Source organism: Numenius arquata, chromosome W (genome assembly GCF_964106895.1).
Source record: "Numenius arquata chromosome W, bNumArq3.hap1.1, whole genome shotgun sequence".
In the NCBI taxonomy this organism is placed as follows: domain Eukaryota; kingdom Metazoa; phylum Chordata; class Aves; order Charadriiformes; family Scolopacidae; genus Numenius; species Numenius arquata.
The window spans coordinates 21,843,485-21,858,446 of NC_133615.1; the positions used below are offsets into that span (position 1 = coordinate 21,843,485).

Genomic DNA, 14,962 nt, shown 5'->3' on the forward strand with positions numbered 1-14,962 from the left:
AAGGACAGGGAGATCACTCACCAATTACCATCACAGGCAAAACAGACTCGACTTGGAGAAATTAATTTAATTTATTGCCAATTAATTGTAATACAGTAGGACAACGAGAAAGAAATAAGAACAAATCTAAACACACCTTCCTCCCACTCCTCCCTTCCCAAGCTCAACTTTACTCCCAACTTCTCTACCTCCTCCTTTGCCTGAGCAGTGCAGGGGAAGGGGCAATAGGGAGTTGCAGTCAGTTCATCTCTGCCGCTCCTTCCTCCTCACGCTCTTCCCCTGTTCCAGTGTGGGGTCTCATCCATGGGAGACAGTCCTTCATGAATTTCTCCAACGTGGGTCCTTCCCACAGGCTGCAGTTCACAAACTGCTCCAGCATGGGTCCATTCTACAGGGTGCAGTCCTTCAGGAATGAACTGCTCCACTGTGGGTCCCCCTGCACAGGTCCTGCCAGAAAACCTGTTCCTGAGTGGGCTCCTCTCCATGGGCCACAGGTCCTGTCAGGAGCCTGCTCCTACGTGGGCTCTCCACAGGCTGCATTTTCCTTCAGGGCATATCTACCTGCTCTGGTGTGGGATCCTCCATGGGCTGCATGGGAAATCTCTGCTCTGGCACCTGTAGCACCTCCTCCCCCTCCCTCTTCACTGACCCTGGTATCTGCAGGATTGTTTCTCTCACATATTCTCATTCCTCTCCCTCAGCTACTGCTGTGCAACAGTTTTTACCCTTTCTTAAATATGTTATCACAGAGGCTCTACCACCATTGCTGATTGGTTCAGCTTTGGCCAGCGGCGGGTCCATCTTGGAGCCGTCTGGAATTGGCTCTGTCCGACATGGGGACAGCTTCTGGTGTCTTCTCACAGAAGCCACCCCTACAGCCCCCCCTCCCCACCAAAACCTTGCCATGTAAACCCAATACAGTATAGTAATTGAAAAATACTTTTAATAAGACAGTGTCCTTGCAGTTATCAGCAAGTAAAACAAGTAACTAACTGAATAGAAAGATAGCTTACAATGGGGGGGCAGGGATGGGGGGAAGTGAGCCATGTATCCATGTATTCTTCCATAGTTCTCCATACACAAGAACATTCAATTAAAATTTATAATTAGGTATTTTTCTAAATAGTTGTGTCAATGGTGCTAAGATTACTGGTCAAAGGGAACGTATCAGAGAAGTGGGACAATCACCCCTGCACATTCTGTCGTCACCCATTTTCCATTCTAGGCTAGATTCTTTATTTGGTTTGTAATACTGGCAGCTCATACAAGTGGTTGACTATTCATCATATAGTGTTGGATACAGAGAGCGACTCTGTCTAGCAACAAGAATATGCCTCAACAAGCTATCAGTTACTTGAAATAAACTGCCCTATGAGCAGCAGAACCAACAGAGCTGGTTTTGGGAGGAATGTCCCTTGTCCCCCAGACCACCCATACTGCCTCATCAGTTTCCCTCACTTCTGCTGGCAACACCATTACTCAAGAGACAGTACATGCTATACATAAGTTCCAAGTTACACATGACTGGCCAGGCAGCGCACACAATACTGACAGGTCTGTTGGCCAAACCAAAACATGTACAACAGCAGTCCTCCCTACCTTTTCATCATAAGGCACTTATTTGTGCATCTTCTCTATTAAGCCACTGATGTTCATAAACCTGTAAGAACTAAAACATCTCAGAATTCTAAGTCCTTTGCCAAACATGGCTGAAACGGGTTCAGAAAGGCTTTTGCACGCCAGAACAAGGTGAATTTGTGGGACACATGAACTGACAGACAAACCATGCCAGTATTGTTTCCCCAGGAAACTAGGTTGGAAATGGCATTTTAGGAAGTCACATATATCCTGATCTTCCCATCAAATGTGATCAGTGTACATTTGAATTTACTTTTTACTTAAAGCTACATTGACAAATGGCTGTGTTTTTTCAGTTTTTAAGTCCAAATGCTCCTGAATTACACCAGTGAAACTTCTACTACCTTGAAGGTTTGCATAAAAAAAGAATCAAGAAAAAGTACTAGCATACCAAGTGGCAGAAATGATCTATCAAATACAGTGTTGTTAACATATATGCTGATTACACACAAAACAGAAGAGCACCACTTTCTCCTCTACAACTCAATAATTTTGCAGAGCTGTCAAAGTAAAAAGAAACATCATTTTGCTTTTTAATGCAAATAAATTACTTATTGCTTTGCTATTTTTATGCAGTCATTTCTCAGAGCACAAATGAACTTTTTTTGAAAGAGTAATTTTCACACTTTGCAATAAAAAGAGTAAATCCCTTTATTCACACTTCTCAGTTGCTCAAATGTTGATTTAAACATACAATTTATTTTAAGATTTATTTTTCATCTTAAGTTATTGAAACTTATTTACAAACTCAACTTTTGTTTGTTTTTTCTTCATTAAAGTACAGGATTATAATAATAATGTAACAAACAACTAAATCTTATATTCAACATACTTTATTATAAAGCAAAGTAGTAATTTAAAAATACATTACTATTTAAGCACAAGCAATATTGTACTAAGAACTGATAAAGAGATTTGCAGGAAATCAAAACAAACCAAATACCTTTAGCCTCCAATTATCTCCTACTTCTGTTTTGATTCTGTTTAACCAGTTTTCATCAAAGTAAGTTGGATCTCTGAAAATACATAAAAAGTTAGAAAATTTGTTAAGAACACAAATTACAAGTACTGATACCTTAGTGACTCAAAATCTATTTTAGACAGATTTAAGTGACTACCTACATAGATATGGTCAGTATACAAAAGTTCAGAATCCTGCTATTATTCATTTATCTAAGTGTTTACACCCTGCTCATATCCCAGCTTTATCTGCATGCTATAGGTAGTTAATACTTTTGAGGAAACTGCAACACTTGGAAAGCATTTGTAAATTTCTTCCATGTCTCCAAATTGAAAGTGTTCCTTTCTTAATGTTACAGATTATTGGCTAATGTTGGGGCTTAAACTCTCTGGGGAAACTAACATGTTTGCAACACTTGAAAACATTAGTAAAATTAAGGGGTTTTTTCCACACATCAAGAATTACCATTGCTTGATGCTGGCTGCAATGCTCAAACAGGAAAGCTTGAGAATGAACAAAATATTATGTCTTCATACACTCAAAAATGTTAAAAGCAGCACTGGAATTAAGTATTTGCTACTGAGAACATACTTATCTGCTATACTTTCTTTCAAACACCACAGTTTTTCCAAATATTTCTTCATGACAATTCTTCACAAAAAGATTTGCTATTACCTTTCTTTAAAGGATTTTCCATCTTCTGCGCTCTGATGAAGCAATCAAGACAGAAAAAGAGAACACCTATTACTTGTATAGGATGCTGCTATTTCTATAAACCTCCTTCCTCTCTTGCACATCTTCCGTGAGCTACTAATTCATGACAACTAACCCTCCCTCTTGCCCCCCAATTCAGATACAAGATTATCTAAAAGGGTAACATTTCCTAATGCTCACTGAAGTCATATTTTCCATTATACAACACAGATTTAGGACAGTGTTATGATCAGAACTAAAGAGGGATAAGGTATTAAAAATAAGTGGTATTAAAGCAATATGCCAATATAAGGAAAGACTCATTTCAGATGAAAAATAATCACTACAGTCTAAAAAAGAATGGTATTTTTTGAAAGGGTATGACTACTACATTTACTCTCAAGAGCCTATCTCCAGACTTCAGTTTCACAAAAAGTAATCCTAATTTCTGGAGTTAAACTATCACATGTTGCTGTCAAACACTATTAAATTTACTGCTATATTCTCCAAAGAGACACCAAGTGGACATAATTATATGTGCTTCACTGGCAAAGAGGACCATCCTTAAAGGCCATGGTAGGTCATAAACATTTTCAGCTGCTTCAAGGCTGCAATGCCATGATTATGTCAATTCTTGGCCTTATATTTTCATTGTAAAAAAAACCGTAGTCTGAAAAGCAAGATGGAAAACAAAACGGAAATGCCCATAAGGAGACATTAACTTGGAAGAAACTTGATGGCTGACACTGCATATGCAATATTCACCAAGGCAGTCATCAGTTGAGGAAAAACTGCAAAATTTAGGGTTCAGCACCAATTCAGTTCACGCTTGGAGTCTTATATTTCAACAGAGAAAAAAAGCTTTTCTTAGCTACAGGAGCAATGCCTGATACAGATCTCATCAGTCTACCTTCACTTTCTGCTTCACGTAAGTCATGGATTGCCTACACTTTTATTTAGCTCTCTAGACATTCATTTTTGGAAGGATCTTTGAAATGCAACTAAGTTAAATCTGAGTATCCCATCTGGTCTTCATGAAGGACAGAAGGACTAACAGCTAAAAGAATCATAGAATTGTCTAGGTTGGAAGGGACCTTTAAGATCATCTAGTCCAACCATCAACCTAACTCTGATAAAAACCATCACTAAACCAGGTCTCTAAGCACTATGTATACCCATCTTTTAAATACCTCCAGGGATGGTGCCTCAACCACTTCCCTGGGCAGCCCATTCCAGTGCATAATAACCCTTTCAGTGTAAAAATTTTTCCTAATATCCAATCTGAACCTCCCCTGGTGCAACTTGAGGCCATTTCCTCTTGTCCTATCGCCTGTGACTTGGGAGAAGAGACTGACCCCCGCCTCTCTACAACCTCCTTTCAGGTAGTTGTAGAGAGCGATAAGGTCCCCCCTCAGCCTCCTTTTCTCCAGACTAAACAACCCCAGCTCCCTCAGCCTTTCCTCATAAGACTTACTCTCCAGACCCCTCACCAGCTTTGTTGCCCTTCTCTGGACCCACTCCAGCACCTCAATGTCTTTTTTGTGGTAAGGGGCCCAAAACTGGACACAGTACTCGAGGTGGGGCCTCACCAGTGCCGAGTACAGGGGGACGATCACCTCCCGAGTCCTACTCACCACACTGTTCCTGATACAGGCCAAGATGCTGTTGGCCTTCTTGGCTACCTGGGCACACTGCTGGCTCATGTTCAGCCGACAGTCGACCAACACCCCTAGGTCCTTTTCTGACAGGCAGCTCTTTAGCCACTCTTCCCCAAGCCTGTAGTGCTGCATGGGATTGTTGTGACCCAAGTGCAGGACCCGGCACTTGGCCTTGTTGAACCTCATCCCATTGGCCTCAGCTCATCGATCCAGCCTGTCCAGATCCCTCTGCAAAGCCTTCCTACCCTCAAGCAGATCAACACTCCCACCTAACTTGGTGTCATCTGCAAACTTACTGGAGGTGCACTCAATCCCCTCGTCCAGATCATTGATAAAGATGTTAAAGAGAACTGGCCCCAATACCGAGCCCTGGGGGACACCACTCATGACTGGCCGCCAACTGGATTTAACTCCATTCACCACCACTCTCTGGGCCCGGTCCTCCAGCCGGTTTTTAACCCAGTGGAGAGTACTCCCATCCAAGCCGTGGGCAGCCAGTTTCTCCAGGAGAATGCTGTGGGTAACCATATCAAAGGCCTTACTGAAGTCCAGGTAAACAACATCCACAGCCTTTCCCTCATCCACCAAGCAGGTCACTGTCATAGAAGGAGATCAGGTTTGTCAAGCAGGACCTGCCTCTCATGAACCCATGCTGGCTGGGCCTGATCACCTGGGCGTCCTTCACGCGCTGCATTATGGCACTCACGATGATCTGTTCCATGACCTTCCCAGGCACCGAGGTCAGACTGACAGGCCTGTAGCTCCCCGGATCATCCTGCTGGCCCTTCTTGTGGATGGGCGTCACATTTGCTAGACGCCAGTCAACTGGGACCTGCCCAGTTTGCCAGGACTGCTGGTAAATGATGGAAAGTGGCTCAGTGAGCACTTGCGCCACCTCCCTCAGTACCCTCGGCTGGATCCCATCTGGCCCCATAGACTTGTGTATGCCTAGGTACTATATCAGATCCTTCATCATTTCCCCTTGGATTATGGGAGTTTCATTCTGCTCCCTGCTCCTATGTACTAGCTCAGGGGTCTGGGTACTCAGGAAACAACCAACTCTACTACTAAAGACTGAGACAAAGAAGGCATTAAATACCTCAGCCTTCTCCTCATCCTTTGTCACTATGTTACCTCCCATATCCAATAAAGGATGGAGATTCTACCGAGTCCTCCTCTTTGATAAGATAGGGATCAGAGTGTCTTCACAAACAGGTGATAAAATACGAATAAGAGTGTCTCCACAAACAGGGAAGTTAAATGAAATTACCGGAGTGAGATAGCCGAAAGAATAGGAGAGTTAATTGAAGCTGCAGGACTGAGATAACCAAAAAAATAGGGGAATTAACTGAAAATGCAAAAGTTGGACAATTATAAAACTGTAAAAGTTAAACTTCTATGTAATAGGCGGATCGAGAAGTCTGTGCCTTCCAAGTACCTCAGGCAATGGGGAAAGGAAGAGGGTTACATGCGGCCGGGGAATCAGGATAAAATGGAGGCTGCGTCCTCCGGAAAATCGAGAGACCCCACAGGGGAATGCCCCAGTGGACTCTCCCTTTATTCGAATAAAGTCTTTGCAGGACTCCTCTGTCTCCTTTGTGAACATCGACCTCTGGCTACGGGATTTTCTGCACAAGTGGGGATTGTCCGGGATCCTTCCACCTTCCAGGGACGGCGGACGACCAATGGCGCGCCTCACCAGAATTTCAGTGATCACTTCCCTTTGACGGCTGCCAGCACTGGACGACTGATTGGGTACCCGAGACTGTTCAGGAGACAGACGAGCAACGGACTGCAGGGGTCCATGAAGAGGTCTGCAGGGAGAGACCATTGGAAACCTCACCAGTGAGTACTATGGGAAATTTGGGGAGTAAAAGAGGGAGGATGCCCAGGGAGGGCAGTAAGGGAAAGTCGAGAATGGGTCTCGACAACCCGGATGACGATCCTGAAATACCCCCGGAAGGTCCCTTGGGGAGAATGTTAAGATCTTGGGGAGATCTACACATTCATCCAGAAATAACTAAGCAAACAATGGTAAAGTTTTGTTATTTTATCTGGCCTGAATATAATTTGCAAAAAGGTTTCAGATGGCCTCCTCTTGGGTCAGATGATGTTAGTCTTTGTCACTGTTTATGCTTATATTTGAACGACACTGAGAAAGGACTTATTGAAAAAGAATGTGGGGAAATATAGTTAAGAGCGCCGCTGTCAGGAATTTATGTGGTCAGAGGGAGAAGAAATAAGGGAGAGTCAGAAAATGGGGGGGGGAAAGGGGGCAGAGAAGGAGATGTGGGATGTTCTTCAGTGTCTTCCCCCGCCTTATCATCGAGCCCCTCCAGGTCCCCCAGGGGATCCAGGAGTGGCTGCTGGGCCTTTGTAACCCCAAATCCCAGATCAAGAAAATCAGGGAGAAACAATCCCTACAGCCCCTCTTAAAGAGGACAGCAGTGGAGGGAAGGATGGGCAAGAGATTATGTCCCCATCTAGAACTAGAAGAGGGACAAAATACGAAGCACCAAGGGTGCCTAAAACCCAGGGGGCAAGCGTTCATCAGATGCCTCTTCGCCAGGTCTCTTTGGGTGGACAAAGTGTGTGTGGGGGGGGGTGTTGTAATTGTACCCCTTACAACTCAGGCCATAATGCAGAATGCGTCCGTGGTTGATGACGTAATCCCCCAAGTGGACCCCAATTGGGATCCAAACAATCAGGCTAACCTAATCCGCCTTCGGGATTACAGAGCCTATTTGATTAGAGCAATTAAGACAGCAGTTCCCAGAACTAACAACATGTCAAAGGCTATGTCCCTAGAACAGGAGAGAGACAAGAGTCCCTCTCACTGGTTGGAAAGGAATGCCTTAAGAAAACAGGGACGGTTGGACCCTGAGGGACCGGCCTTTGACACACTGTTGAGGGTACAATTTGTCACCAAGTCCTAGCCTGACATAAGGAGAAGAATACAGAAAGACAAGGACTGGCAAAACAGGCCTTTGGACGAGTTGGTTAGAAAGGTGCAACAGGTGTATCTAAGAAGGGATGAAGAGAGGGCAAAGATGAAGGCAAGAGCGATGGCACAGCTTTTACAGCCTCCAAAGGGAAAAATGCCGGGACCTCCAGGATTGAAGGGGAGTTGGCAACCGTCAGGATTTAACAGAAACGTGTCTTCCTCAGTGGGGAGGGTTCAGCCCAGGCCTCGGCTGGGAAGAAATCAGTGTGCTATTTGTAAGAAAGAAGGACATCGGAAGAGAGAGTGTCCGTGGAGGCAGGTGGACCCTAATGAGGAGGACGTCCACCGGTTGATGGAAATGGATTGTTAGGGGTGTCAGGGGCTCCCACTATTCCAGGGACCCACCACCTTGGAGCCCTTGATAACCTGTCGGGTGGGTCCAAATCGAGAGGAGGTACACTTTTTAGTGGAAACTGGAGCCTTTCGATCTACTTTAAACTTTGTGCCTAAGGGGGGACAGTTGTCAAGAGAATCTTTAATTATCCAAGGAGTAAGTGGAAAGGATGAATGGGTACATTTCATCCATCCGCTATTAATAGATATAGGAGATAAGTCTGAGACGCATGAATTTTTGTTTGTTCCTAATTGTGATTGTAATTTATTGGGGAGGGACCTGATGGCTAAATTGGGGATGCAGATTAATATCATAAAGGGTGACGAAGAAGCGAGTACTGTTGTGACTTCATGCAAATTGTCTGATAAAGCTTATGCTAAAATAAACCCAGAGGTGTGGGCAGTCCCAGGGAAATATGGAAAATTAGATACCTCTTCAGGTTACTTTGAAACATCCTGGTCAAGTGGTCTCTAAGAAGCAATACCCTGTTTCAAGAGATGGAAGAAAGGGACTGCAACCCATTATTGAGTCCTTACTGAAGGCAGGTCTTTTGGAGCCGTGTATGTCTCCCTATAATACTCCCATCCTGCCAGTTAAGAAACCAAATGGAACCTACAGAATGGTACAAGACTTAAGAATAATAAATAAGATTATTAAGCCAAGGCGTCCTACGGTTCCAGATCCTTATACTATCCTGAACCAAATTCCCTCCTCGCACCACTATTATTCAGTGCTTGACTTAAAAGATGCTTTTTGGGGATGCCCACTTACAGAGGATAGTAAACAATATTTTGCCTTTGAATGGGAACAAGAAGCAGCAGGGAAAATAGTGAAGCAACAATTGACGTGGACAGTCCTTCCGCAGGAATACACAGAAGCACGGGTTCTGTTCGGGCAAGCTTTACAAGAAATATTGAAAGAATTTACTCCACCCCCAGAGATTAGGTTGTTACAATATGTAGATGATTTACTCCTGACAGGGGAACAAGAGGAGGCAGTGGAAGAGACCACTGTGGAATTGCTTAATTTTCTAGCTAAGAAAGGGCTTAGAGTATCTGAAAAGGCGGCACAACTAGTGGAACAGAAGGTTAAATATTTGGGACATATTTTGACTGAAGGTTTGCGGTGTATTGATCCAGAAAGAATTTGAGGAGCTGTAGAGGTGCCATTACCTAAGACTAAAAAGGAGCTGCGACAATTTTTGGGACTAATAGGATATTGCAGGATCTGGACTGAGGACTTTTCTGCTTTAGCCAGACCCCTGTATGATCTCTTAACGCAAGACAGCCCCAATGTTGTAGTATGGACACCAGAAGGGAAGCAGAGCTTTGAAATGTTAAAGAATAAGTTAACCAAAGCTTCGGTCTAGCCCTTCCAGACCGGGAAAAAGAATTTGAATTATATGTGGATGTTAAACAAAGCCATACTAAAGGGATTCTAGTGCAAGAACACAGGGGTAGTCGAAGACCAGTGGCCTATTTTTCTAAACTGTTGGATCTCGTGGCAAGGGGGTGGCCCCATTGTTTACAAAACCGTGCAGCTAAGGCTTTAATGGTAACCGAGGCTCGAAAACTGACAGCAGGAGGAGCTCTCATTGTTAAAGTACCACACCAAATTAAAGCTTTGTTAACTGAAAGAGCTTCTAAATGGATGACCAGTGCTAGGTTTAAGCATTCGCTGCAGCCGGAGCTGTATGAAACTTGTTTAATGGAAAAAGAGGATTTAGAATTAAGAAGCGGGGAAGGGTTTAATCCGGCCTCCTGTTTAGCTGGTCCTGAGGGAGGAGATCCGGAGGAAATTCATGACTGTGTTCAAGTAATAGATCTTCAAACACAGGCTAGGGAAGAACTAAGGGATACCCCTTGGCCAAAAAACAAAAATGTGTTTATTGATGGGTCCTCAAGGGTAATAGAAGGAAAATGAGTTACAGGATATGCTGTGGTAAAAGGAAGAGAACTGCAAGAAGGAGGGAAGCTACCCTCCACATGGTCAGCACAGACTGCAGAACTGTATGCCTTAATAAAAGCCTGTGAATTGTATCAAGGAAAAACAGTAAACATATTTACAGATTCAAAATATGCATACAGGGTGGCTCATGCATTTGGAAAATTATGGGAGGAAAGAGGGTTATTAACCTGTAGAGGAAAAACATTAGCTCATGAAGGTTTAATTACTCGCCTATTGGAGGTGGTGAATTTGCCAGAGAAAGTGGCTATAATCCATGTCAAGGGACATCAGACAGGATACTCAGAAGGGGCAATAGGCAATCGATTGGCAGATGAAGAAGCTCAGAAAGCAGCACTTTTGCCAGAAGTATCTAGGATCCTCCCTTTGCTCCCAGTGACTCCAGCACTGCCACAGAGGATGTGTTTTCCACCCGAGGAGTTGGAGACAACTAAAAATAGTGGAGCAGAAAAAAGAGAGAATAATTGGTTTACAAAGAATGGTAAACAATGGGTACTGAAGGCCTTAACCCTGCAAATATTAAAACAACTCCAAGAGGGGAGTCATTGGGGTTCTCAAGGATTAGCGGAAGCCTTCCTCAAAATGTATGCTGCCTTGGGTCTTTTTGTTTTAGCAAAAAGAGCAATTGAGGGTTGTTTAATTTGTGCTAAGGTCAATAATCGGGTTACAAGGGAAGCTGCTAGAGGAGGGTGACCTTGGGCTGTACGCCCGTTCCAACGATGCCAGGTGGATTTTACTGAAATGCCCCGAGCAGGAAGACTTAAGTATCTTTTGGTAAGAGTATGCCAGCTAACCGGGTGGCCAGAAGCATTTCCAGTTGCTTCAGCAACTACAGGATCAGTTAGTAAAGTACTTTTGGAAAAAATAATTCCTAGGTATGGAATAGTGGAGGCAATAGATTCAGACAGAGGAACTCATTTTACTGGAAAAATTCTTCAAGGGGTTATGGTGGCCTTAGGAATACAATGGGATTTGTGTACTCCGTGGCATCCTCAGATTTCAGGGAAAGTAGAGAAGATGAATGGGGAAATTAAGAAGCATCTTTTAAAATTAGTTTTGGAAACCAAAATGCCATGGATATGTCTTCTACCATTAGCTTTAGCTAGAATATGGGCCAAACCCAAAGGAGACATTCAATTATCCCCCTTTGAATTAATGTTTGGAATCCCTTACCCTGCTAACTCTCGACCTAGTGGGGAGGTAGCAATAAGTGATGCATACCTGAAACAATATGTGGCCAGGATACTGTCTCTTGTGAAATCTCTTCGACAGGAAGCTCAGGTGGCACAGACCCTGCCTTTGGACTTTGCTGTCCATAGCATCCAACCAGGAGATTGGGTCCTAATTAAAGGGTAGAAAGAAGCACCATTGGCGGGAAGGTGGTGGGGGACCGTACCAAGTGTTATTAACCATGGAACAGCAGTTAATACGGCCAAACACGGGTAGACTCACCATACTCGAGTCAAGACGTCCAAGGCCCCAGAAAACTGGATTTCGGAGCTAAAGGAAGAGGAGGGAAAACTGCGGCTAACCTTCCACAGAATAAGACCCGATTAGTAGTATTTGATAAGTTAAAATCAAGGGCAAGACTGGATTGACCTCAGTGTTTGCCACAACAAGAAATTCTAAACTCTGCAACCTAATAGACGTTGAGCAGTGGAAGCACATGCCATACCGGACTTTGATTTGAAAAAGTGAAAAATTGAAGTTTAGGGTGGGAGACTAAAACTAACTTTTACAAGGAGTGGATCAGACCAGTAGCCATCGGGTAGACCTTGGGAGGAGTTCCGTGCATTTACCCAAAGGATCTACGGTATAGATCCATAGGGAAAGGAGTTCCCTTATTTGAACTTCCAGCAACTGGTGAGCAGACACTAACTGAATTGTTTCTGTATATTCACTTGCCACATCAAGCGTAGAAAGACAATAAGCTCAAAATGAAATTTTTAGTAATGATCATGTTTCTGTATTATTGGCAAAATCGAAGTCTGGGATGGGAAAACCAATTTTTGACTCTAGGGGAAGAGGTAGCCAAAGCTTTTAAACTCAGTAATTGCTGGGTCTGTGGAAGTCCAGGAGGAGCTGAAGATTGGCCATGGGTAGCCCAGCCTGTCCAGCCTAAATGGTGGGTGAGTGACTTAAGTATAGTGCATAATGGAACTGGGTTCTGGAAGGAAGGAAGAAGGAGGTACATGGAAAATACAATACCCAGGAAAAGGAAATTACTGTCTGAATAGAACCAAGCTGGGAGGGAAAGATGTAGGGAAAAGCGAATGTGAGTGGACATTGTCACCAGGAATGGATTGTTATGATCCTTATTGTAGACCTTATAATTGCTTTAGATACCGAGGAAGATGGAACCAAACACATGTAAAGCTTATAGATGGCACCTGGGAAAAGTGCTCTTTCAAAGAACCTTGCCATAGCGGATATAAAGCAGTTGCGAGAGAAATTATGCAAAAAGGGGGGTTTAGAGATTCTTTATTCCTGGCTTGTCAGCAGGACAATACCATTAGCAAAAATCATGTAATAACAGTTTATCAGTGGGCCTGGCAAAACTCAAATGGAACTAGGATCTATTTTAGGATATTTTGGTCGGCTACAAATCGAACTAAGAATGTGTCCCGGTTTGAAGTAAAACCGAACCAGTTTTCTGTTCTGTAACTTTACATCCTAGCTAGGCCTCCTCTAACTCTCTGAAATTAACGGCATATTGTGGAGAAAACTGCTCGTTCCCAGAATGATAAGCCCAATGTTTGTGCTCCATGCCAAGGAATGGTATGCAGAGAGGCCCTTGCTTATACTTATTGCTATAACAACCAAGGTCAGCCAATTTCGTTATTTGCCCCCTTAGAGGGTCGGAAACGGAAAAACGTAGAGGGGTCACATCGGTGGGGAGGAGTGGACAGGACAGGTGACCCAAACCCGACCAACTGGGGTATTCCATCCCATCTGCCCCATGCTCAGCATAAAAGCTGAGGGATCAAAGGGTCAACCCTCTTCCTGTGATGGCCGATGTCCAGAGAGGACTCTGTCTGTCCACCTGCCTTTGATCCCGATCCAGGTGTTCCTGACTCCAGAGCTGGAATCCAGTTCCCATTCGTCACTGAGTCCAGTCTGGGACTTCCCCAGTGCCTGCCGGTGACGTGACTGTCATCCTGGGAGCTTGATACAGTTTTGTATATATTGTATCTATTTCATTATTTTCTTCTTTATTTTTATTTTAATATTAATTCTTCATTAAAGTAGTTTAGTTCATTCTAAACTTCTGAACCTCCTTATCTCTTTCTCTCCTCTCTCTTTCTTTTTGGGGGGGGGGGAGGGGGACGGAAGGGCCATCTGTCAGTCTGGTTTTGGTAAATTCGGCCGAAACCACGACAGAATGATAGGGGATGTAACTGTAAATAGCACCCAGATGCAGGAGCCTTTGAATGTAATTACTGCGATTCCTATGGTGATTTAAGTATAGCAGTTGGGATCAACAGATACTCTATACCACATGATAATGGAACATGGGAAGGCCCATTTGCTAACAGGACTTGGTCTTTGAAGGGTCATTATTGGATTTGTGGGCAACATGCCTACCAAAGGTTACCCCCAAATTGGTCAGGGATATGTTATATAGGATATATTAGACTATTATTTTTCTTATTACCACAAGTTCAAGGAAACGAGTTAGGGGTTAATGTGTATGATGATTTGATAAGAGAATGACGGTCAGTTGATAAATCCCTAACTCAAGGTGGTTCCCAATCATGGGGAAAAGATGAATGGCCACCTGAACGGATTATACAATATTATGGACCAGCAACATGGAATCCCCACGAGGTGATTTCTGGAGCAAGAGACCCCATTTATAATTTAAATAGGATAATTAGACTACAAGCTGTTTTTGAAATTATAACTAACCAGACAGCTGAGGCTCTTGATCTTCTTGCAGACCAACCTACTCAGATGAGGAATGCAATTTTCCAACACCAAATGGTCCTAGATTATTTATTGGCAGAAGAAGGGGAAATTTGTGGAAAACTAAATGAATCCAACTGTTGCTTACAAATCGATGATAACGGGAAGGCAGTAAAACAGATAACAAAAGGAATGAGAAAACTAGCTCATGTGCCAGTTCAAACCTGGAAAGGATGGGAATTAGACATGATTCTCGTGGTTGCCTGGTGGACCGTGGATTAAACGCATGTTGTTTTTCTCTCTTTGTGCAGTAGCGGCTCTGATTTCTGTACCATGTATGATACCTTGTTTTATGCAGCTCATTCAGCATGTAGTCAGAAGGATGCAAGTAGTAGCTGTGCCCACTGACCCAGAATTAGCTACAAGGGGACAAAAGATGATGTCTCTGCAAAAAGTTCCAAAACCAAAAATAAGTCAAGAAGAAAAGATCCAATTAATGGTGACTAAACTTTGTGAAGACAAATATTAAAATAAAAAAAAAGGAGGAGGGATTGATAAGATAGGGATAAGAGTGTCTTCACAAACAGGGAAGTTAAATGAAATTACCGGAGTGAGATAGCCAAAAGAATAGGAGAGTTAATTGAAGCTGCAGGACTGAGATAACCAAAAAAATAGGGGAATTAACTGAAAATGCAAAAGTTAGACAATTATAAAACCGCAAAAGTTAAACTTTTATGTAATAGGCGGATCAAGAATTCTGTACCTTCCAATACCTCAGCCAATGGGGAAAGGAAGAGGGTTAC

At 43.3% G+C, this 14,962-nt stretch overlaps 1 protein-coding gene across 1 annotated transcript in view; it reads right to left on the reverse strand.

The window, feature by feature from the left end:
* LOC141476645 (protein Hook homolog 3-like) overlaps positions 1-14,962 on the reverse strand; it is a 170,604-nt gene that overhangs the window by 129,036 nt on the left and 26,606 nt on the right. The window contains exon 3 of the mRNA XM_074165428.1: positions 2,582-2,654. Within this exon, the coding sequence (XP_074021529.1) occupies positions 2,582-2,654 (73 nt within the window). The remainder of the gene's footprint in view (positions 1-2,581; positions 2,655-14,962) is intronic.